The sequence below is a fragment of the Numenius arquata genome, chromosome 2 (assembly GCF_964106895.1).
Source record: "Numenius arquata chromosome 2, bNumArq3.hap1.1, whole genome shotgun sequence".
Taxonomy (NCBI): Eukaryota; Metazoa; Chordata; class Aves; order Charadriiformes; family Scolopacidae; genus Numenius; species Numenius arquata.
Window position 1 is genome coordinate 19,800,124 of NC_133577.1, and position 25,398 is coordinate 19,825,521.

At 45.8% G+C, this 25,398-nt stretch overlaps 1 protein-coding gene across 1 annotated transcript in view; it reads right to left on the reverse strand.

Moving 5' to 3' along the window:
* Positions 1–20,603, reverse strand: part of FRMD1 (FERM domain containing 1) — a 30,349-nt gene extending 9,746 nt beyond the window's left edge. Inside the window, exons 1-5 of the mRNA XM_074168523.1 lie at positions 20,508–20,603; positions 14,955–15,045; positions 5,466–5,545; positions 3,315–3,391; positions 1,459–1,645 (exon numbers count right to left, since the gene is read on the reverse strand). Coding sequence (XP_074024624.1) covers positions 1,459–1,645; positions 3,315–3,391; positions 5,466–5,545; positions 14,955–15,045; positions 20,508–20,603 — 531 coding nt within the window. The remainder of the gene's footprint in view (positions 1–1,458; positions 1,646–3,314; positions 3,392–5,465; positions 5,546–14,954; positions 15,046–20,507) is intronic.
* Between the last annotated feature and the right edge of the window lie 4,795 nt (positions 20,604–25,398).

Here is a 25,398-nt window from a genome sequence, read left to right on the forward strand (position 1 = left end):
CAGCGGTGCCTCTCCTCGCTCACACAAGGCTTGGGGCAGCCCTTGGCCCAATGATCTCAAGCACGTGCTGGAGGAAGAGATCGCGTCGGAGGAGGAGATCACTCAGTATCTCCCCACGGGAGCCTGGGGGCAGGGAGAGAAGCGTCCCCACGCCTGCCAGATTTTGCTCTTTGCAATGATGTAATAAATCACCCACATACTTGCTTGGAGTTGTGGCTCAGTGCAGGTGAGCCACGCTTTGCCTTGGCCTTTGCAATGTTTGCCAGATGAGCAATAGTCTGTGATAAGACTTTTAACTGTCCCAGAAATGGCACGCATGAGACTCATCTTTTCCAGGCCTTCGTTAGCTATCTCCTGCCAGGCTCCCCATAGCGAGGAACAGCATGGGATGAAGGCCCGTTGTCTGGGAGAAAGATGCATTTCTGCACAGCAAGGCGGGCAGGCTGGGACTTGCGTGTAAAGGAGGCTCTACCAGCCTTGCCTTCCCAATGCAACCCCTGTCAGTGCTCCGAACCTTCTTCCCAAAGCAGGGGACAGTGCCACCCTTCACCGGGGAGATGTGACTTGCCTGGGCAAGTCAACTGCCTAGAGCAGCCAACTACCAGAGACATCTGGGCTTCTTGACAGCTACCTCAAGGTGTGGGCTGAGCTATAATCTGCTGTAACAGAGAACGGCGCTCCAGAACTATATTAGGTTGCACAGGGTCTGTCCAGGTCCCAGGGAATATCCCACTCCAGAAGACATTACAGTGCCATGCCTGTAACAAAGCTAGCTTCACTTTCTATTTTTATGCACACTAAAGTGTTTATCAACAGTTTGCTTAACATTTTACTTCTTGGCTTTCTAAGTTGTTTGTAAGTCTTGAAGGGCAAAAGCCCACATGCACATGCCTATAAACAAACACGCAAACCCATTTCCAGGCCCTACACTTTTACTGCAGTTGAGCCAGAGCTTAATGACAAAGCAAGCACCAGAGGCACTGCACAGCAGTACCTCCCCTTAGGCTTGGGGTCTATCCATCCCAGAGGTAAGCGTTACAGAGAGAGGAACAAAGGGCAATGGACTTGGCTTCGCAGCCCTGAAGTTTTCTGTAGAGCTTAGGTTGTACAGATCTTGCAGATGTACCACTGCAAACACAAACCCCTTTGAGCCATAGAAGATTTAAACAAAGACAGCTGCACTGTCAGGGTTATTCATTTGACACCAACACATCCCTTCAAGGTGGAAGGGTACACACCACCCACCTCACCAATGAGTGAGCCCAGGAGGAACAGGCATCTACATCTAGTGGAAGGTGGGGAGATACCTCCTGAGGGAAATTCAGGGTGACGCTTTACCACTCTGCCTGATCATTGCAGTAGGAGTTGGGGAAGTTGAGTGACTACAGTTAGGTACCACCTTGACATAGCTCTTGCTGCATGCACAATCTGTTGATGGAAAGATCCCCCAAAACTTACCCATTGCGGGAAATAAGCCTGAGGTTCAAAGTATTTGCCAGTGTGGACCTTCTCCCTGTAGTTGCCCAAGTCTGCCTGTAAGCTGTAGGCAGCCAGCAAGAAGTAGATTTCTTCTTTGTGGTTGCACCGAGACATAAGTACTTGCTCTTTGAGATGGCAATAGTAGAGCTGCCGTGCCACCTTATCGCTGCAAGACACAAAGGCAAGTTTACTTGAAGAAGAAAAGAACAGTTCAGGCTCAGATAAGGCCCCTCACATCTTCCTTCTGAGAGGAGGGATTAAACTTTGACATCCCTGGTGGGTGCCAATGCCACCCTGATACAGTTATGTGCGTAGGGAGCACCAAGCCAAGGATCAAGATCTTCTCCCACTAAGTGTTTTACAAACATGGGAAATAGCAGCTTTATCTTGAGGAGCATGAGATCTAAGAAGTTAGGGCAGAAGGTAGATGAAAGAAAAATCACGTCACACCTGTTTTGGAGACTGACTACATCAAGCACTTCTGTTTCTCTGGAAAGCCTGTAGCAGTCAGGAGAGTCAACTCCCTTGACTCCCAGTCCTGTTTCTTGCACACCTGTCCTCCCTTCCCCTCTAAACCTGGCACCGCTTTTTCATTTCACCTTGCCTTAGGCTCAAGGTACTTTTCAGCAGCTAATTCCCTGCAAGGTAGATCAAAAGACACAGGAGCCTTGGGCTTGTTTTTGTCTTCTTCCTCAAGCTGTTAAACAGGGAGAGTCTGATAAGGCGTAACTATCACACAGCATTGATAACCCACACACCCCCCGCTGTAAGAGCTCATGGGAAGCAGGCTGCTGATGCGTATGTATAGATGAGGTGCTGGACACTACAGTCTGCTTGTAAAAGTGTGTGTGTGTAGAGTTAGAATGGCTCCCACAAACCTCTTCAATTAAATTACTAGTGAAAAAGAAAGTTGCTTGTAACGCTTATAACAATATGTACATCAGGGGTGGTACAATGATATGCAATCTCCATTTGTACCTAAAAGCAAAGCTAAATAAAAAACACTTAACAGCCAAACAGACGCCAGAAGAAAAAGATTCCCCTGTCTCCAAAATGAAAAGACTGTGGAGAGAGAAAAACAAAAAACCACCAAGCTTTGTTCAAGACGAGAACAAATGCCAAAATTTTGGTAAAGATTTTAATCCACCCAAATGATCCCAGTTCTTGGCTTGTCCCAGGGTCACAGCCACGCCAGAAGCGCTGATGGAAATTAAGTCTGTCAGTTGTTCATTTTTAACTACCTCATCCTTTGTTCTGTACCATGTGTGAGGGCGGTGGTGTTTTGAGTGCAGCCCATATTCCATGTGAATGGACTACAAATGCAAAACTCTCTAACTTGTGAAGTAATTTCTTTTGTCCATTTCCAGGAGTAGACTGCGCAGAGCACTACTCAGATACAAAAAAAAAAAACAAACAGATCCAAAATTATTAGCATGTGCTCTAGAGTCTAAATAACTATTCTTGGTATGGTCATCTAATGCTTTCCATAAAACCAAGAGTGTTTAATGTATTTTGTTACTGTCGTCATTTGACCTGCTCTGAAAAGACAGATGGAAAAGCAGTCACAACTTTCCAAGGGATAAGGAGTATGATTCAGAGTGAAAACATTCATGGCTGGATAAGGGAGTCTGTGAAGGTCTTTAAAAAAAAAAACAACAAAACAAACAAAAAAACAAGTGGCTTTTTAAGCTTAGTTCTATGAGCTCACAGAGATGAGCTTAACAAAGAAACATTATTTTTCTTGCCTTTTAAGAACACAGTGAACAATTCAGAACACAGTAAGTACCACTGAAGGGAAGGGAACTTCAGTGAGGTAAGAAACTAAGGAAACTTACCTTATTATTCTTCCATTTTCTACGTAGTATTGTACTCTAAAGAACGCAACAAAAGGAGGGCTGAATTTCTCTGTTCCCTAGAGCCGAGACAGAAGACAAGTTAAATAACATTCAGCATCCAAAATTCCTGTTACCCCATCTGGTAACATTCTCCTCTCCCAAGCTCGCTCCCTACACTGCTTTTCATTTTCTACTCTTCACAAGTTTCAGGGGGAATCCAGCTGCCTTTAAGGCTCACAGCAACGAGGCATCGTAATACATTTAGACAGCCTGAATAGCAAGACATCCTAGGGAGGGTAGAACATTTTGGATGGGGGGGTGGGATGAACAGGTATAAAAGAGTCCCAGCGTAGCCTGGGGATGCCCAGCCTGGCCCAGAGTTACCCTGCTCGGCACCTGGCAGCTGCAGAGGCATCGGCACTGAATGCAGCAAGTTTGACCCAGGCTCCCTCGAAGGGCCAGGCAGGGCAGCGTGCCCCGGCGGCAGGGCACTCCCGGCAGTAACCAGCCACCTCTGCCCCGCACCACATCACTTGGCAGGGACACACGCGCCGCCGCCTTCAGCATTTACTGCCGGGGGCTGAGGCGCACCAGCCTGATATTAACTCCTCGCCTTTTGTCTGGCAGGGCTAATGTTTAGTTATTCACACTTTCCTGCAGCCACAGACCAAAAGGAGACATTGATGTCTGCTTCACGCTGAAGATGTCTGTTAGAAGAAAGTCAGCAAGGGTTCTGTTGTTGTTTTAACTACAGCCTACCTTTCAGACTTACAGGCTTGTTTAAACACGAAGAAAAAAAGAAAAAAAAAAAGAAGGGGGGAAGGAACATCTTATCTTACTAGCTTATTCTCTCATCTTTCCTACTTTGTTACTTGCTTCTTTAATGTTCATACAGATAACTGCTCACATAAGCAGTTCCAAGGCTTTGCTGGTCAGACCCATCTCCCTGGGACAAGGTACATGGCATGCCATGCACATCTGATGCAGAGAGCAACTTCTTGATCATCATGCAAATATTTACATTTTATTTCTGGAATTTGTTCCTAGTCACCCTATTTTATCAGCTGGACCAGACTTTCTACCTGAAACCTCTTCATAGGAATTAAATCCCTGTGTGCTAACCCAGTCCAACAGCCTAATTCCTCTCTGACTTCAGTACTGCCAATGGCAACTCATTCAGCCTTTTATGATTCACCTCACACCAGAGGTTTGACACTTCACCTGACTTAAAAAGTGTTGCAAGAATCCAGCCTCAAAGCAACCACAAAGCGTACCCCATCCTGAGGTGACCAGAAACACCTGCCTCGGGAAACCCTCACTGGCTGGACAGACAGTGCTCTGCACGACTGGTAGCTGTCTTTGAAGTAACCCTCACTTGTTTGGGAGAAGCAGTATGTGGCAAGAGCGATCCTTGAACCTCACTAGTCATCTGCAAACTTCTCTAAGCAGCAGAAATGGCAAGCGTGCCTACTCTGCAAAAGAAAACCCTTAAGGAAGGTGGAAAAAGTCATAATGAGCTAATTACAATATTTGAATGTAATTGCATACTACACTTTGTCCTAGACTGTGGCTCCTCTAAAATGACACACACAAACAGGTGTTATCATGCCTGAATGACCGACACTAAACAATTACGTAGGCTTGTCTTTATTTCATATGGCTTTTCCCTCTCCCTTGGCAGGGCTGGCAAGCCTTAAAGTACTAGGAGTCTCCTGGAACAAAATATCCTTCCTTTCGCTCCACTGTCCTTTTGCGTGTACTCTGGAAGAGTCACAGCTCCAGCCCTCTCCCTCATATCAGGTTCAAGTCTCAAAAGGTCATTTTAGGTTGTTCTGCTTAAGGATAACAATGAGGTGTCCAGAGTCTTCATGGGCTCAGCTAAGTTCAAAAGCAAGACTGACCAACTGACCTTCTCCACTCCTGCAGCAGCTAAGCAGCAACCATGTGGCTACTATTGCTCAAGTAAAGTTGTGTAAGGGGCTGTTTTATCTCAATTGTACAGCTGTGCACAAGTCACTGCATCTTTCTACTGAACAGCATTCTGCAGACGATCTTCAAGAAATGCTTTATGGATAATAGTTTAAGAGCTTTCATTTAACCATGTAGTCCGATACCAAAGTAGTAGCATCCAAAATTAAACATCTGTCTTACTTTGGTGGTCTCTTTCTTCCACTCCTTTGAGAAGTATTTGCTAAGCTTCTGCTCCAGGTCTATAAAAACATATTCATTATCTGAAAGACAAGGGGAAAACACATTTAATTTAAAGAATTAGAAATTCTTATTCATGAAATACCTAGATGACTATACAAGTTGTTTCCAAGAAACACACTTTAAAACAGAGCTGACCAAGGAATAGACAGGACAGGGAAAAGAGAGGGCACTGAGTTGCTTAAGTACGTGTGCTACTGCAGACAGTACAGAAGGAAGGTCAGCTACGCCTTGATACAAAAGATGCTGAGCAAACACTTTAACCAGAAGTGCAGAATTCTTGCTTTATAAGCAAGAAGCTACTTACAGAAAGGAAACATCATCTTACCAAGCTAATTGTACTGTCAGTTTAGCAGATTCAGGTTTTTTTTATTATTATTAACCAAGCAAGCCCTACCCAAACTCCCACTCTGCCACCATGTAGCACCATAGTCCAATGTGGCATAAGCAAGTGGACAGAATCAGGTATTTGACAGGTTTCATATTCTACATATGAATGGGATCCTCTGAAATGGTGAGGAGGAGAAGGATGAAACCCAAATGCCCTCCTCAGAAGGTCTGGGAAGATCTGGTGTCTCCTGCTCACACCCAACTTCTTTCATAGAGCAAAAAGACGAATGAAGGGAAGGGAAACCTGGCCTGCCTCAAAGGACCAGGACTTGCTCTCCACCCAGGTGAGGGTGAACAAGAGACAGCTTGAACAGCACATTATCTCCAAAGAGCTTTGTGCTACTTTCAAAGCCAGTGTTTTGTAACACTGCTTACCAATTATCAAATCCAAACAACTCAGCCAGCGAAAGATTTTTTCCCAAGTCTTCTCAAGTCTCTTAAAAAAAGACCTGACGGGTGTTTCAGGCTTCAGTGGCAATGCCAGCTGAGCACATTCACCTGACCAGTCCCTCTACTCTTTGGTCTTACCCAGGAAAGTGTTTGACAGGTGACGCAAGTGCCAAGTTGAAAAGCTTGTTCCTTGGACATGAAAGGAGCAGAGGGGAAGCCAGGAAAAAAAAAAAAGCCAGGAAAAAAAAAAAGCCAGGAAAAAAAAAAAAGCCAACCATCCTTCACAAAACAACCTTTTGCTCCTAAAGACCAGCCCAGACTTCCAAGCTTTGGCTTTTGCTTTCTGATGTCAAACACCAAAAAAAAAAAAGGAAGGGGAGAACACAGGTGAAATTTTTCTAATGGAGACTTACAACCAAATGAGAGCCTGCACTCGTGTCTGTGCAGCAGGTGAAGGACTGGCAGAGCCCAACATTACAGCAGGCATTCAAGGGGGCTTGGAGCTGCCTCACCGCCATCCTCCCAGATCATTCCAGTTCCTTACAGGGACAGATACAACAAATACCTCCTTTGCAAGCTTTTAAAGAACAAGCAAAACCAACCCCTATCACCACCTCCTTCAGGTCCCACCTCAAGTGAGGGAAACCACACCTGGTGCTAGCCAGAATTGGTCCACACACCACACCAGCAGAAAGCCTCATGTAAAATACCAGTAACACTGCGCACACAAAGAGGACAATCCCAAGAAAGTCCTGTTTAATCGCTATGGTCTTTCCTGCACTGCACTGATTGCAGCTGTAATTTTAATATAATTACACTTCTGTTCATCAGGTTGCTTGACATGTCACATAAATACTGTGTTGCGTATGTAACAGCACTGTTGAAACACCTGCACAGAAATCCTGAAAGTTTTAGTGGTGGGAATTTAAGTGCTGCAGAACACAAGGTGATATGGAAGTTGTTTTGCTATTTTGACAAGCAGAAGAGGTTTAAACATCACAGCGACTGCATCTTGTACCTGCCTCTTCGCTTGTGCCTGTAAGATAGGGTGGCTGGGGGGCTGTGCTGGCCCCAACCCTTGCTTCTCTTAAGTCCATTAAGATCAGATAACGCTGCCTTAAAAAGGTTGATAGAAGTCCTAGTCAGCAAGAGAGATGGGTTTGATCCATCTCTTGGACTTCTCTCTGTCCCTCGTCAGCTGCCAAGCTGATAAGCGTCTCTCTGTAAAGCTTTTCTTAGAAAGTAAATAAAATCTCATTTAGGAAGCAACCGCACAGCAAGCGATAGGAGTGGGATAACAGGAGCGCAGCACCCATCCCAGGGCAGGGTGATCGCTCCATTATGGGCTCCCGCAGTGGGACTGGGGCTGCTCCTGATGGCACAGCAGTGCTGGGTAAAGCCTATATCGTTTCTGCCAGTACCGCGGTGTTCAGCTGGCACCTTGTAAAGAGGGTAGGGACCCTGCATGGCTGTAACAATCTGTGGGGTCAGTTTTCCCTTCTTGCCCAGGAATAATCCTGTGCCCAGAGGCATTTAGGGAAATATGTGAATTATTCCTCGGACACAAGGGGAAGATGTAACAGCAAGCACAGTGATACAGCCTGAACCATCCCATCACACACAGGTACTGGGACATAAAGGGGAAAAAGATGACAGAGCAGTTCCACCATAGTAAAGTCATTTGTTACCCACACTCCACAGCCTCTATTTATCTCTGTCATGTTAATTAGGTTAGAGAGATGACTCTAGGAGGGCCAAGATGCCAAGCCTGAGGACTCCAGGTCATTATCATGCCTACTGAGAGGTACACATAAACCCCAAGAATAAGCCAGGCTGAAGTAGGAGGACACCCCGATGTATCAGTTCTCCCTGAGGGTCCTGCTCCTCCCCAGCCCAGCATCCTCCCCACCCTCCCTCCCGCACAAGAATGCAGTGCTGCATTCCTGCCTTAATGAAGTTAATATTGCTGGAATGTCAACCTGCAGTGTAAGGCTCCATCTACAAAAACAAAGAGGTATTTCCCTCCCCAGTCCTACGTAGGCTGTGGGATTTTTTTTTCCTTACACTGGATTAGTGGTGAAACTTAGAGATCTTTTGCCAGATGCTGAAACTGTCTCTGCTTTGAAAACAGGCGTCTCTAACAGAGATGAGGGCACCAAATTGCAGCACCTCAGAGCAGTGCTGTAAAGGACAATATAAATATGCACAGATGGCTGCCTTTCAAGGGAAGGATGTGTCCAATCTGTGGATCCAAACAGGGCTCCATACAAACTGTCATTGCTTCACTGGCCTCAGCTGAAGGACAATAGCTGAAAGGTACCAAGAAGCTGGCTTGGAAGCATGCATGAAAATTCGTACGTGTCCACCTACAGCTACTGACACTGCATTCATGAATCTCATCTCAGTGCTGCCAGTGAGCTTAAAAATATATCATATCAGCTTTTCTTAAAAGGTTCCCTCCCGTATGTGAGTACGGATACCAGACCTGGCACAACACACCAGTGCACTGCACTACAATCCCAAGAAGCACATCTGGACAGCCAGTTTGCAGTAACACAATTCACACATTTCTCCCAATTGCAGCTTTTAAGAGCCCTCAAACAAAACGGAAAGTTTATGCTGTAAAAATCTCACTTCAAATGAAGCAGTCACCAGAAATGCAAACACTCCAGTGCTCCTACTCTGCAAAATTACCTTAGCACGTTTACATATTTAAGCAAATACAGGATGCACGTTGTTGCAAAAAAATAATGGACTGGGTCTCCAGTCAGAAAAAAAGTGACACAGCTCCAGTGAGTGATGCAGATTTACAATAGGCATTATTTACACTGCAGGGAAAAAAGCAACAGAAAATTATCGCTGTAATACAGGGTCAAATCAGTTCTGAGTCATTGTTACTCTAAAAGCCATTTTTTTGCATTAACCAGTGCCTCCCCATTTGGTTTTTTTTATGAAAGGTAAGTTCCCTGCAGAAAAGGTAAGTCATGGTGAATGCCCAAAACCTGTTCTCCTCCTGTGCCCATTCTGGGCTAAAAGCACTGAGAAATTCCACAAAGCTAAGTCCTGTCCTACCAAGAGGCAGAATTCAGGCCCCGTTGGCAGCCAGGAACATCCCATTAACTCCTTTGGTTGAGTCCAGTATATTTTAATATTATAACTATTTAGACAGGAAGGTTAGGATTCAAATAAAATAAGAATTAGTGCACAACCAAACTTGGACATAGCAAGCATTTTCTGCATTAAAGAGACAGGAAAAAGTTATCTTTGGCTACAGCGCTTAACTTCTCCCAGATGCTGCAAGAAGCCTCGTGGCAACACCACTATTTCCCTTGAGAGGCAACAGGAAAGAGACCAGGAACCAACAGAGGGATGATGAGGTTAGGGGAGAGCTAAAGCTTGGAAAACAAAAAAACCAAAAAAACCAAGACACCAAACAGTGCTCAAAAATACCTCACATAACCTGTTTAGCTTCCCTTAGTACTAGCACGGGGGTCTGTTTATTGAAGAAGAGCTGGCTACACACACCTTTTGCATGTGGAGCTCCTCAGGCTTCCAAGTGCTGGTGGCCTGGGAATATCACTATCCACATGACATCTGCTCCCACCACCTCTACGTAACTTCTCAATGCTCCTGGTGTCAACTTTCAAGCCACCAGCAAGAAACCTCACCCACACTTCAGCACCCGCTTGATTAGTTTGCCAAGGGGTCTAGAAGAACTTGGTTCAGGATAACCTTGTGTTTTTAGCTTTAGCTGGAAAGTACACATATCCCAAGTGAAGGGAAGAACCACAAGAGAGGCTGGGAATAAAGTAAGGGAGACCCTGGCTGAGGTTGCTTTACCTGAAATGGACAGAAGGTATATGGAAGGAAGAATGAAAGGAGGCACTATCAGGAAGCCCAAGGCTGTGTGGCTGTTAAGAGCTGTTGAGGTCTGAAGACTGAGATAAAGGCTCAGTCATTCCTGACAATGGATAGGTACTGCAGGAATTTTATGTTGGTATCTTACAGTTAGCAACAAGGCATGCCCAGGCAAAGATCTGCAGACTTTTGGCAGTGTCACAGAGGATTCTTCTGCACAAGAAGAGCTGCAGAACCATTTCCAGCACTGCTCATTCAGAAGCAAACAAACCCCTTGCCATTGTCATGCAGGAGAGGACTTGGCTGGATGTTGTACTGATGCTGATGGAGAAACAACTGACAGCAGGTACAGGAAAAAAATGCCTTCCTAGGAAGAGACCATGCAAGTACTTCCAAGGAGTCATTATACACTTTTTGAACACCTAAACCCCTGCAATTCCCTCTACATGGCACATTTCTGCACATATTTTTCTTACATTGCATTTAACTCATTTGAGGTATCAAAGTGATTATAACAGAGCTTAGGTTACAGTATCTTAGGTTAGAATACAGAAGAAATTCGTAAGGTAGATTCAACTGTCCAAGCAGATTTAAAGGAGAAGAGGCAAAAGCAGTGATAGCAGTGAAGGACTGGGGAGTAGAAATCACCAGAGGGTATTTTGGAGAACTTCTGTCTTGTTAAGAGACCCTTTGTTATAATAGATAAGCATATAATAGAAAGATAACACGGTAGCGTATTCCATCCATGAGCTTCAATACTGGAAGATACACAGATGCAAAAGAGTTGAACAGAGACAGAGTGATCTTGGCAGAGTTAACCACCAAAGCTCCTCGCTAAGCGTGTGCTGGGAGGCATGGGTCTGGCAAGGTGAGCAGCCATAGCTGCACTAACCGAAGGACGACCCTTGAGGCAGGGAAGCTGAAGCAAAGGGATTTGTTTTTTTTTTAAAAAGCCAGCCTGGCAAGCTGATAAAATGACACACAGAGACAGTGGCAGGGTGTAGGAGCTACAGGCTCACTCCTTCCCAGTCGAAGGCTTCCATCTGCTTGGGTCAAGCAGGGTTTGCTCCAAGAAAGAAGCCCAAGATTCAGGATCGCCAGGATCTGGGTTATAACAACAAAGGTGGCCTGGCTGTTCTTTGTCTGCTGACAATCAGTTTTGGTTTAGAAGACTGACTTGTGTCGCTGCACACACTTTCTGATAACAAGAGGGAAACCTCCCGCGGGGCAGTAGATAAGGTTACCCTGCAGGAGGAGCCGCAATACAAGACCCAGCTGCAGAAGCCTATGGAGCCAGCTTGAACCTGGCAGGGTTGCAGTGTCTCTCACTGAGCAAATGACAAGGAAAGTACGCGCTGCAGCAGCACGCAAGGTATAGCCTGCTTGATGATCTGTGACAAAACTAGAAGAGCAACGTGTCCCAAGCTTTGTGCCTAAGTGGCTTCCCATTAATACACACTCCTGAACTTAAGATCAAATTCTTGTTATAGATTCAAGCTTCCCCCCCCCCCAATAAAATTGGATGAAAGAGTTTTTACCTTGAGAATAAAAAGCTCAAGAGCAAAAGGGGTGAAAAATTCTGTTCTGTCATCATTACTGTTAATTTAAATACTGAAGCTTGCCTTCAGCATCTGTAACGGTCAGAAGTGAAGGCAATGAATTTAGGCAACAAATGCTAGAAGACAGCCTCCAAGACCTAGAGCTTAGATCTCACAGTATTCGTGATCTGCAGTGTGCCCGGTGCTTTGTGGTGCTGCTTTCATTTATGCCAAATGACTTAGGGGTTAAACTTCTGTTTATGATTAAGGAGCCCAACCTCTCCCCCTCACACACATACTTACTATGAGACCAACTGAGCATTAGTCTATCTGTACAACGTCTGCAGGTCAAATGGGCTCCTAATCCAGATAATCCACCCAGTGTGATTGGTTACAGTTCTGTAGAAATCCCTTAATTTTCATTCTCCTGCCACTGCTGACAGTCAGGGTTTTGTTGACAAATTAGCAGCAAGGTAATGGATGCAGGTGGATTAGAATACCTTGTTCTGCATATGGAAGCATCACACAGCCAAAAATAAATACACATTAAGAAACTGGGAAATACACCCTTATTAAAACAGGGCAGTTGTTTCTTAAAAAAATGACATCTTAGAGCTGTAGCACAGAAAGGTGAAAACATGACGAGAAGGGAAATCATAGAATCATTGAACTGAATACTTTGGTGTGAAACACAGAGGCTTCCTCTCCGGTTTTCAGACACCTAACCCACCCTTGCCTCACAGCCCAGCCCCACACCTTCCCTTCGCAGCCCCTGCAGGACATACACCGACCTGCTGCCCAGCCAAGGCAGTTGACTTCAGTACCCACAAGAGACCCCTGGGCATTGCAAAACTTACCCTGGCCTCCCTACAACCTGCCCGGGCTGCTTCCCCTCCTTCCCACGATAGCTTGCCGTGAAACCCAAAATCCCTGAAAAGCAGGCAATGCCTTAAAGGCTACTTCCAAATGCCAGAGATGGAGAGTGCTACATTTGCAACAGAAGCAAGATCTCACTGAGCACTGGCAGCAAGGGAGACGATCACCAGTCTGCTGGCCAGAACAGGAGAGGGCGTGCGGGAAATCAAGTTGGGGAACAGGAAGCCAAAAGACTTCCTTTGCTAGAGCTCTACTAATAAACCTGTAATAAAGCTCTAGTAGTAAACCTGAGGCTATTTTAAAAACACAAGGCTCCAGTCAGCAGCGTACTGGACTTTCACAGACCAAAGGTAGGGACAGGAGTAACAATAGCAAGCAAACAAGGTTTGCTCCCCCCTTCAAGAGGCAGCTGCAGCCTTCCTGGTGGCTGTGGCCATTCAGGCTGAGAAACTCCCTGCTGACACTTTGCTCTTGTCCGGCCCCAACAGTTTCTTAAACAGAGGCACAAACAAAAATAAATCTCCTCCTCACCCAAAATCCTGACACCTGCCTGGGTGGTGGAGGGAGATGGCTGTCAGGAGGAGCCAGGCTGAGCATGACGAGCCTTCAATTAAGCAGCTTTACAAACTGAGCTACTGCAAGCAGAAGTGAGGAATAGTCAGGAAAATAAAACACACACACACAAAAATAAGAGGTTAATTCAGGCTACTGGACTCCTGCAACTCCTCTCCTTGACGTTTTTCCTAAGAGCTTTGCAAAGAATGATCTTCTCTGAAAAAGGAATAATGCTTTTGTGGAGTGAGAAGAAGATTGTTTATGTTTAAAGCTATGGGCAATATACTTAAAGGTCTAGTCAGCACAGCTTTATTATGCTCTTTGGGTTGGCGTAGTTATACTGCATTTCCAACAGGCTGCAAGGCATCTGCCACTATAGGGTATTTTGGGGTCAGAGCTCCTGTGCTTGACAGGCTGAAGGAAAGTGCTCCACACAAAACGTGGGAGGGAAGGAAAAGGCAGGGTACAGAAAATATGAAACAAGATATGAAGGGGAGGGAAAAAAGTGAAAGAAACATGAGGAGAACAGGAGAAGAGCACCTAATTCAAGGAAAATGGTAATGAAATTGCCCTGCCTTACAGGCTCCTGTCCTTTGAGGACAGGAGCTCAAATTGCACTCAAGACAATCCTGCAAGTGAAATAGGCAAATAAATACTGCTGTTACAAAAAGGTGGCAGAACACAGGAACACAGGAACACAGTCGATTTGTGGAAAAGGTTAAGAGCGTGCAGGTCTTCCTCACATTAAAAAAAAAATGTGCTGGTTTAAATGCACAGATATATTTATTAGCTACTGGTTTAGCTATGTTATGGAAATTCTTGGAGATTACAAACCTTATGGCAATAAACAGCTTACTCTGGTTTTAGTTTGAGTGCTGTGCTCAGGAAAAGCAAGAGTTCTTAGAGAATGAGAGCAGAAAGGAAATGAGACAGGTAAACTTAAAAAAAAACCCCTATTTTATCCCACATATTCATAAGGAAGCAAAAGAAACCTTATTCAGAAGGACTCATAAAAGACTTCTCATTTCAATGAAGCAATATCTAGAGCTGCAGTAGTTAATACTAGCACACTTGAGAAAAATCTTGGAGGGCATAAAAGACCTTCCCATGCTTTTGGAAATGTGGGGAAGTAGGATACGGAGGACAACAGATCCTAATTACTAAGAGTTGGGGGGTGGGTTGTGTGGGGAGTGGACGTGCCAATGCACACACCATCCTAGAAATGTAATATCTCATATCAGTTTGCTCCTTTAAGGCATCATCTTACACTGTTCCCTGGTCAATACTAAGCTGTATGACCAAGCAGACTGAACTTCAAACCACAGACTAAGAAGTTTGTATTTCTCATGTGATATGTCAAAACCCAGCGTCCCCCACACATGCACTCAGTCCCCTCAAACCTTTTGAGTTTCCTCCCCCTGGTCCCACATTCTTTGCATGTGACTTCAGAAGATCAGTAACACTTTCAGCCCCAAAGTCGTTTTAAAATTCACCTCCTGTTCAGTTACTGACAGTTTTGAATTCAGTGACAAAATATGTTGGTTAGCAACTTGGCTACAGGAGAGAAAGAAAACTCCACAAAGAGGTGGAACATAAGAACAAAGGAGGAGAACAAAAGCCCCCCCTTCTCCCAATTTGTCTGCCCACATACCAAAGATCAAAAGAGCTCCGAGAAGCCTGTGCATAATCTACATACTTTGTGACCTTATTACAATCGAATTCCCCCCAGGCAGGGCCGCTGTGTATATATGCACACACTGTAAATACACAAGCGGGTCTGTGGACGTTTGCCAAGTCATTTGCTCCATGCATTGAGTTTGCTTACTTTTAACAATGCTGAGGCCAAAGAAGTGAGGCTCTTTAATCTTCACTAAATCACAAACTTGCTGAAAGAGCTCCTGTCCAGTGGCTTTGACCTGAAAGAAACAACCAATCCAACATTACAGATGGCTCACACACCTGGATGGAGCAATTCTCCTTCTTTACATTGGCCAATACATTTTTGGATACCACAAAAAAAAACCCTCCATATAATAAGCTCTGTTTTCAGTTGTATTATTGCAATTGTCACAGAATAATAACCAACGTGTCAGTCTTCCTCCCTCACCATGCAAAGTGGCTCAGCTCAGTAAGACATGAATTAAAAGTTTCCTATCTATTGGCATCTTTGTATAAGAATCTGGAGCACTGCTGGAGTACTAGTTTTGTGCGGTACCTACCGGGCTATTTATAGGTTCTCTTACAAGAAGCATGTTTGTAATCACAGAAATGAAAATGCTACTCACTTGCATGATTTATTTATTTATTTTTGAGAGGTTAAGAGAAAAAAACAAAGAAAACTTCCATTCAGGAGAACTAAAAACAAAAGTACACAAAAAAAACCAAGATTGCATGGATTGAACAGAAACAGCTCATGGGTTAGAGACGAGGTTATTCTGTACCCCACACAGAAAAGCTGTCCCCTGCTGGCTTCTAGTCACACAGCAATTAATATCATCACCTTCTGAAGCTGTCACCAACGGCCTACAAGCTCTTGCCCCTGTCCATGCCACACTGAGACCTTCCAGTACCCTTGCCCCCCAATAATGCAGTGCATGCACTGAGGAAGCACTGGGAAAGCAGACCTGGATGTGTACTATGATCCGAAAATCCCCCTACTAAATGTCCTCCTACTTATAGCCTCATTTCGCCCCCACTGCACCACCCCAGGAGCACAGACAGACAACCACAGCCACAAACAAAAACCCCCAAACACCCAACCCTCGGAGGCACAGGGGCTGGGTTCTGAGCAAGAGCAGATGGGGAGAACAGAAAAACACCAACACAGACCACCCCAGCTTGGGCCAGGGTGCAGCCAGCTGCAGCCATGAAATGGGCCAGAACCTCTGGATTTTATTATGCCACTGCTGGACGATGCTGATTAGCAGCAGCAGGAGCAGCTTTCCCAAGGCGGGGGACGGTGCAGCGCTACCTTCACAGCAGCAAAGATGCGGGGGCAGAAGTCGACTACTGAGCTCTCCTACAAACTAATCACCGCCATCAAACTAATCGCCACCATAATTCTTCAAACGTTTTTAGTGCAGGCGTGCCACGCTCCTCAAACAGGCTGCGTTCCCCTCCCTGCCCCAGGATGTACCATGTCAGTAGACACGGACAATGGGAAACTGGAGGTCATTTAAGTACTCATTTTCTTCTACTTGACAAGGCGTCACTAGCAGGCCACTCACTACTGCTTCATCAGGAGCTTTGAAACCTGCGCTACACCAGTACACACACACGTGTGTGCATATACATGATTTCGGAGGGGAGGAGGTAGCGTACAGTTCTTGTAAGACCCAAATCCACACAGAACGCACATTTGGGTCTTACTGTGGGTCTCCATGTGAGACTGCACCCTTACAGCCTCACACCTCAATGCAGCATTTGCTCAGCCACCAAGAACATGCAGTTGGAAGGGAAAGCTGGGTGCGGATCTGCCTCCTTTCTCAAGCAAGCAAGCTCTGAGCATGTTCTTCTATCTGGGAAGGACTCGCTAAGGAAGAGGTGGCCTACCCCTAGCCAGAATGGTGATATGCATACAAGAGTCATTGGCAGCACAAGACAATGTAAAAGCTATACAATTAGATGAATTTTTAAGTGGCATGCTTTCATACCTAAGGGAAGAAAAACCTGCTTTAAGATACTTAGTTCTAGGGAACTGAGCACTTGAATGTTTTGTGACACTCAGCTCTAAAGCAGTGATTTCTTGCACAGCAGGTACGTGAGCTACCACCTTGTCTATTCTCCTTTTGGCACTTCCCTTCTGTATCAAGTTTTACTCCCAGCCTTCAAGGCTATGCAATACCGATTACACTTGGCGATTGCTGCTCCCTCCTCCTGCCTTCTCTGCTCAAAGCAACCAACATTTCCTTTTGCATTCTTCATTCATGCGCTTCTCTTTGGCCTTTCCTCCCTTTGCATATAGTTCCCATGCCAAGCTCCATCCCAGACACGCCATGAATCATTCCCCTGGTGCTCAGCTTTGCCCCAGATCATGCTCAGGACTTCTTCACTCATGAAATTTAGTCCAAAGTGAAGTCGAGTGCAAGTTTACAGAAGGTAACTGCTACTCCAGGGTCATTCTGTGTGCAAATATCCACACCTATTGGTTACCTATCTCTATTTCACTTGGTCCGTATGCTTTAAAACACCAGCTCTCCTGCTCACTTCAGACTTATGCTTGTCATTCACCAACACACAGGACCTCAGACTTCCTCTCCTCCCAGAATTCCCGCCTACACTCCCGCCCTTTCTCCAGCAGCTGGGCAAGGAGCAACATCTGCTGTGGCTGCTTCTGAACTACCCAAACACAGGTAGGGTGGCTGCCTGCCCTGCTCCCCTCGCTGGCAGCCCCTTCGCTAGCACAGGTCTTGCTCCTTTATTCAGCTGCCACCACCCCAGAAAGTTTTCAGATACCTAGTCAACCTGGTTGATCAATATTGATCAAAGCTATCAGGGAGATAAGCCACAATGCTGGCAGATGAACAAAACAGAACAAACTGGATAGCACTCCAAGATCTTTGGTGCAAACGATACAATTTTTAGTTGCACCATTCTCACTCACAGCCTGCTTAAGCTCCCCTGCGGTCACACTCCGTCTCCCCACTGAGGCTGCCTGGAGCAAGGCAGATGCTTTGCTCTGTGCTCTGATGTCCGTTCTCCCCAGCAGAAACCTCCCACTTCGCCTCACTGTCCTCGGGGTGGCTGGTGAGGTGCAGCACCCACTAGTCTACCTCCTCGCTGCTCTGCTTCTCATCATGTTCACACTTGGTCCCAGGAAGGCAGTTTTCCTCCTCACCATCCCCTCAAGCTCACCTATACATCCAGAAAGGTGGGCACTAACGTTAATTAAGAGATACCCGATTATGGGGGAAGAAACTTAAAAATGACTCCTGCTCTTCTCTCTTCAACAGCACTATCTGTGAAGGGCATAAGACAAATCCATTTTAAAGGGTAGGCTTCAATCTACATGTGACCACATAAAACACATATAGGTAAACTCTTATCTGGAAGGGTGGAATTTATATGGGAAGGGGGAAAAAGGAATTACCTGCATAAACACTGTGCTTATCACGGGAAGCATCTATAATTTATTCTGCTGGAAGGATAACCATTCCTACCTACCTCACTGAGCTGCAAGCTAGTTTAGTATTTGCATTCCACACTGAAGAGGTTAAAAGGCTTTGGAAATCTTAAGTAGTGGCATTATTATTCTAATAAATGCACAAAGCATCATCTGTGGTTGTGCTAATTAAATTTGGGTTCTACCAACATCACTAGAAGATCGCCTTGATGTTCCTTTAAAAGAAACCAAAAAGATCTCTCCAGCTGTGAAATCTTAATTTTTGTTGTTGTTTTGAAGGGGTGTTGTGGTAAAGACAGAAGCCAAATGAAAAGATGGTTTTGGTGACTTGCCCAGCTGTAACAGGTCATGTTTCACTCTCTATGCAATTAGGACACAACTGTGCATTGAGGTCTCATGTTTTGGCCCAGGCAGCTATTCCCTTTCACATGCAGGCATCTCCATATACGTATTTTCCCAACTCTGCAGCCACCAAAGCAAGGGGCAGCAGAAGCAAGGAGGGAAAATGTCTTTAAAAGGGCTGCTGAAGGGTGCTGTGGCAGGGACCCCTCCACAGGTACCCTGGCTCTTTGGGGGGGGCAGCAGGCAGAAACCAGGGGGGCAGGGGGGGCGGAACACAACATGGCACCTTCCTTCCATCCCTACTAGCGCTCAATGTGAAAGATTATTTCTTACGCTCATTAAATACCCTGGAGGTATTTAGAAGACATGTCAATGTGGCATATGGTTTAGACATGGTTTGGTCGTGGACTTGGCAATGTTAGGTTTACGGTTGGACTGGATGATCTTAAGGGTCTTTTCCAACCTAAACGATTCTATGATTTTACGATAAACCGCGGGTATCCAGGATTTACTGCGTGGTCTAAATGCTGCCTAAACGTGATGCAGTGGAGCGTGACCCAGCGGTGGAGGAACAGCCGTGTCCCCAGCTTGGGCTCGGGCACAGCGAGAAGCTGTGACAGCACCAGCCCTGCCAACAGGCTGCCCTCCTGCACACCAGCCCGCACCTTCCCTGCAGCAGGGAGGCTCCGCCATCTCGGATCTTTAGCCTCCCTGATAAATGCTTTAAGAAGGTGAGATTTAGGGTCAGCCACAGCCCATTACCCTGGTCCGCACACCTGCCACCAAGAACTTAATTAAATCACCATTTTGTGGCTCACACAGAAGCCAGCAGATTGCAAAAGCCTTCTGGGCTCGTAGATGCCTGGGTTTGAACCAGTAACCTAGAAGCAGAGCAACCCAGATTTTGCTGTAAAAAGCCTTGTTCTGTCCAGCCCTTGCGGCTGTTTCAGTTAACCATGCCACACTTAAGCACAGCAGGTAGGAAAATTCCAACATGGATTTTGAAGATTAGCACGCATAGTTTCAAAAGCCACCATTTCAATCAAGTGCTTAAAATAACAGTCCACTTCAACTGTCTTCTCCCCATCCCAGAGGCGGTGGGGGGGAGAGAGAAATGGGGGGAAGAAAACCCACCCAAAACAAAGGCAAACCTCCCCAGCCCACACATGAGCACACACGCCCCCAAGAGAGCACTTCTCTTGAGGATACCTTGTCACCTCAACCCGAAGTGCCTCTGTCAGCTGGGTTTCTCGCAAGTTCAAGGAGCAGCCGGCGTTGCACAAAGAGGCACCGGGCTGCGGTGGCCACCGTGCCACGCTGGGCTGCCAGCTGACCTGGCTCTGCCATCACTCCTGCACACACACTGGGGCATCTGAAGTGGCGATCAAAGCAACGAAGCAACTTACCTCTAGGTTTTTTTGTGTGTACAAGTACTCGAAGGAGGGAGGAAAAAAAAACCCTCCGTGGTTGTTTACTCTGCCTTTGATAGTCTTTGAAGAGACCTGCAGGCTATCAAACCCAGAAATAGCTAAAACACCAGAGCAAACAGTCATGTGTTGGGCATGCTTGCCAAGTCATCAATGCATTTCAGGTTCAGTTTTTTAAAAATTATTATCAGTGGCAAAAAAACCCCCCAGAACACTCAGAGAATAATTAAAAAAGAAATAACAACAGAAAAAGAGCAGAGGGGACTCCCTATCGAAAAACACAACCAAGACTTTTAAGGAACTCTGCAAATGAGTCGAAGCTGCCCAATTAGAAAATGGAGCACCAATTACCCTAAGCTGGCTAATAGCCTTTCGGTCAGCAGACCGGCACCAGGCTTTTGGGAGAACAAAGGGAGCTAACAGAACTGAAGGGCAGCAAGAGCCAGCCAGGACTGTGGACCTGCCGGCCCCTCTCCCGGCCACTCACCCCGACGGCCAGGCTGAGCTGCTCCCGGGTGGGCAGGAAGACACAGACGTTCCGGCTCTCCGGCTGCATCCTGCCGGTCAGCAGCGTCCGGCTCATGGTGGGCAACTCCGTGGGGACCAGGGGTCTCCTCTCCGGGCAGGCGTCAGGCTCCCTTCATCCCACGCACCTGCCGAGAAGGTGAGAGAGAGCATCAGTGCCGCGCTCCTGCCGGTGCTGGGAGCAGCCTGCAGCACGTGTTTGACAGGACGGTTTCCTTGTCAGTTTAAAAAAAAACAAACAAAACAACACACCCTTATCTGTTTTACAGCGCCACGGTCAACGTTTCCACCAGCATCGCAGCACAAACCAGGCAGAGTCAACCTTTAAATAGCCCATGACTCTCAGGAGAACGCCATAAAGCAATCACGTCCCCTTGGAATAGACTCAAGGTTTCAAGATGCAGGTAAACGATAAGGCAGATAACACCACGGGCTGCTTCCTGAAAATGCCCACAAGGAAGGGGATAGCACCCGTCCTTCAACCGGGTACCTCCCTCCTGCCCAAAACAGAGGTTTCTATGAGCCGTCAGCAGGCAGACGTCTTCCGAGCTGTCTTCCCCCTTCCTCCGCTCCTAGCCCCTGGGAAACTGCGGAACTCAAATCCCTTACACCTCAACTCAAAGGAGGAGGTGGAAACACAAACTCATAAGGCTGAGCTGCTGTTTTGTACTTTTTGCAAGACAAGCACCACCAGCCTCCTCCTGAGGGCTGAGCCCAAGCTGCACAAGCATTTTGGAGCTAAAGTTACAATAACAACAGAAATAAGAGTCAGAAATTCAATTTACTCCCAAAAGCACAGTAGCCAACATCATCTTCACGTCATAGGTTAGACACAGTTTGCTCAGCAATCTGTGACATTTTATTTACAGCCCTCTGCTCCGACACACTCCAAGGCAAGGAAGCATCCCAGGGCAGCTGACGAATCCGGGAGGAAGAAGAGAGGCTCCTCGGGGGAAGGTTAGGGATGAACACCAGCAGAGACCTGAACCGGCAGGATACCAGCTGGTTACGGGGTACACTCCATCCCCGCACAAGATTTGATGCAAGCCAGCAAATGCCCCAAAGTCACCCCGGCATGACTCCCTTCGGCCAGCAACACCCCAACACCCATCCCCAGGGCAGCAACAGGGGTGCTGTTGGCTGTCGCCAGCCCACAAAGACCCCACACCCCAGGGACGGGCACGTACCCCAGCAAGGGCAGCCAAACACACAGCCCGCCCGTGGGGACAGGCTGTGACGGGATGCACGGAATTTGCCTTCACCTTCCAAAATTGATGCAAGGACAAGGGATGATAAGCAGCGAGGAAGTAAGTCATGTTACACATGACATACATATAGGCATGTATTCGTGCATGTGTGCATTACATGTGCTCTTTGAAAGCATTTGGTATTTAAAACCGTGTTTGTCCTGTTTCAGGGGAAAAATATGGTGGAATCAAGCTCTTGTTGAGAGATGGGAAAAGCAAACCATCATGGGAAAACATAATACAGTACAGAAAAAAAGAACTTGGATTTATCTCTCTCCCTTCAATTCCGTGCTCAAACATTATATTTGGGTTTTTAAAAATCAAATAAGAGAAAAACATCTAAGTGTCCTTTCGCAAGTACAAAAGCTGTTCCATGCACCTCCTTCCCTGAGCCAGCCTATAAAATGCTTCATAATAAAGCATTTCTTGATACAAATTCTTTATGTCGAGCATCTCTTAAGAGACAGAAGTAGAAAAAATTGCATTTATTGTATTAATGAAAAGAGGTGCTTATTAAAGGCTGTTATTATTACTTTTTTCCAAAATCAGAATTTCATTAAACAAGAACTACGAGTTTTAAAAAGAAGATTGCTCTAAATTATAAGCAAGCAGGAAAGACACATTTGACTTCCTGGGACAGGTGAAAGTTCCTAGTAAATGAAATACTAAGAGAAAAAAATCTGATTTATCCTCTCTTATTGATATAATTATACTGATGAGCTCTCTTAAGCTCCAGGCTATACACTCCTAACATCTGTATATAAATTACATACGTCTACAGAATGACTCGAGGGCAACAGGTCACCATTATTATTGCCAGCTGATGTCATATGTGCCATAAACTTTATCAACAGCATAAAGACCTTGGAGCATGAGCTCATGCTTTCCAACATAAGGAGGTTTGTCTTAATTGTCAAACTGCTGCACTGTTGGGTACGCATTCCCACTTGCAAGGGGAGATCACATTCAGTGAAGACGTTCACATGGCTCATGACAGAACTGAAAATAGGACAAAGAAGCGACTGTAAAAACACGTTCACGCAGTTTTCTGTGGATAGCTGAAGAAATTGAATCCCACTTCCCCATAGCCTTTATAAAACAAATCTTCTGGAAAGCTTTTCCTCTGGTCTCATACCAGCTTTGTCCATTTGAATTTTCAAGAAAATAACTGTGAGAAAATTTAAGAAACTTTAAGAAACCAACCCTGAGAGCAAGGAAGTGAGAAAGGATAGGGAGAAGGTGTTTTTCATTTTACATTTTAAAACAAACGAGCTTGTCGATCCCATCACAGCAGGTAAGAGGTTAAAGAAGCAACGTCCTTAATCTGAAGGGGGAGGTCAAACACAAGCCCAGCTCAGCCTTCTCTTCTTTAGAGGTATGTTAGGATGTGATAAAACATAATGAATCATTAACTTGCTAGCATTGCATGTTTACACCTTTTTTAAAAAAAAAAAAAAAAAGGAAAAAAAAGTTATGAGCCAAGAATAACTGCCCAATGAAAACAAGTGGCCAGAAGGAATGCTCTTACTCAAACATACCCAATTTCAGACTGCCCATATGCCATTCTTTTGTTTACCACAGATTCCAACCTCTTAACCTCAATTAAACCCTAAAAGCTCCAGCAAATGCACTGCAGATGAATTAATAAAAGCTGAAGTCAATCATCAGCCTCTGGGATACCCTACAGGTTGTTTGGTTTTGTTGTTTGGGTTTTTTTGGTGTTTTGTTTTGTTTTTTTAACTACATCGCTTCATGTTTTATCTCCCAGAGAAGTGCATTTTAAGATGTAATTGCTTGGTCAAAGGCCTGGCAGTCTATCAATGAAACGGTCAAAGGCACTATTTATTTGTATTCTTCTGGTATCAGTCAGGAGGCTTATTAGTGCCCGGAGTGATGGCACAGATTATGTAGCACTGTTTATTTTACCTAAACACACGCGTAGTGGAGCTTTGGAAAAACACGCCTGTCATTAATTTCCAGACTCCTCTGATTAAACAGCTCACACGTGGCCATAAAAACTCATTAACAAAAACCCCTCATCTTCCCCCCCTCTCTCTATTGCCCTTCAAGCTGCCACCCAGCACCAGAGCAGAACCTCAGCATTTGCTCAGCAAAAGCGGGAATGACTAAAGTTTGCCCCAGTGAGAGGGATATGAGCGGCAGAGCCTTCCAAGGGAGGAGCAGGATGTGGAGGAAGGAGACTGTTGGCTTCGGATACCAGCAGGACGACTAGCTAAACCACCTCACACAGCCCATGTACACAACGGCACAAGGATGGCTTACCACTGCTGAATTTAGGGCCATGTCATGGCCAGCTTGTCTGGAAGCAGGTCTCACCCAAACAGTGTGTGGGTTCAAGTAGCCTTATGAGCACCACTGTATTGCACCACTGTATTTTACACATCAGCCTATGGGACCACTGTGAATTGGGTCCTAACGCTGATTTCAGCCTCTAGGTACTGCCACAACCTCATCTCAAGGGCTTAAAGCAAATAGGTGACTGCTTGTTCATCTACCAACTCAAAGCAGCAAAGGAGAACCAAGTCCTCCTCTATCAAGGAAAAAAAAAAACCACACAAAAAAACCCCCAAAACCACAGCTAATTCTGTGCTTCTCTCAAAAATACCTGGAAACACGCTTTGTAAATTTTATTACAGTAAAACGTCCTGGAAAAGCTGGTTTTGCTTCAGCTGACAGAAAATGAGCATTGAGCATCTTCCTGATGAAACCTTACCAGAGCAGCCCTATGGAGTCCCATCAAAAACTGTCCAGAAATGTTAAGACTCTTATTAACGTCTTAGGCTCCTAAGACAACTAGACTCTTAGGCTGCAGTTTCACAATCAGCTTAAGCAGCTTTAATCAAGGCAGCCCTGAAGCAAGACAGACAGACAACCGCCTGGAAACAAACCTGCCTTTGGCCACAACCCACACTTGGTCTGCCTTGTACTGATGAGACACGACCTTAAAACTGAGAACTCCCCTCACCTAGAGGTATTTTGTCCCCTCAGAGGCATACTGTAGAGCACCAGTACTGTCTGCAAAACAGAGTAATAAAGAGCGTGAGCAAGTAAAAGATGCAATGATGGCATATATTAGCCTTTCCCGGCAACTTTAAGACCCCACCCACCTCCTTTGACTACCCTGTGAGATAATGAAAATTTCTCTGGAAGGATGCATCAGGAGAGGGGAGAAAGTTGCTTGTCAGGGTCAAAAACAAGACTGAAGATAGACAGCTTTATGTCATGGCTGCATCAGGTGTGAAAAGTGCCACCTGTGACCAACAGCCAGGACAACCAGGTCATGTCCTGCAGTGACTTCCCAGGAGTACATGGATTTGTCAAAAGCATCTGCCTTAGCATCGCTCCAGGACTGACACAGCACTTCCAAGGACAAGGATGCCACAAGGAGGTAAGGTACTGAATTTGGTGTCCACATGCTGCTTTTGAGGTAGAATACACACCTGCCTTCAAGCACTGAGCACTACTTAGTAGGAAGCCCCTATGCAAAGCCATTGGGTGCTGGGTCCCAGAACCCATGCGGCATGGCCACAGGACAGGTGCCACACTGGCAGCAAAGACAACTGGCCTTCAGTCCACAGGTGTGGG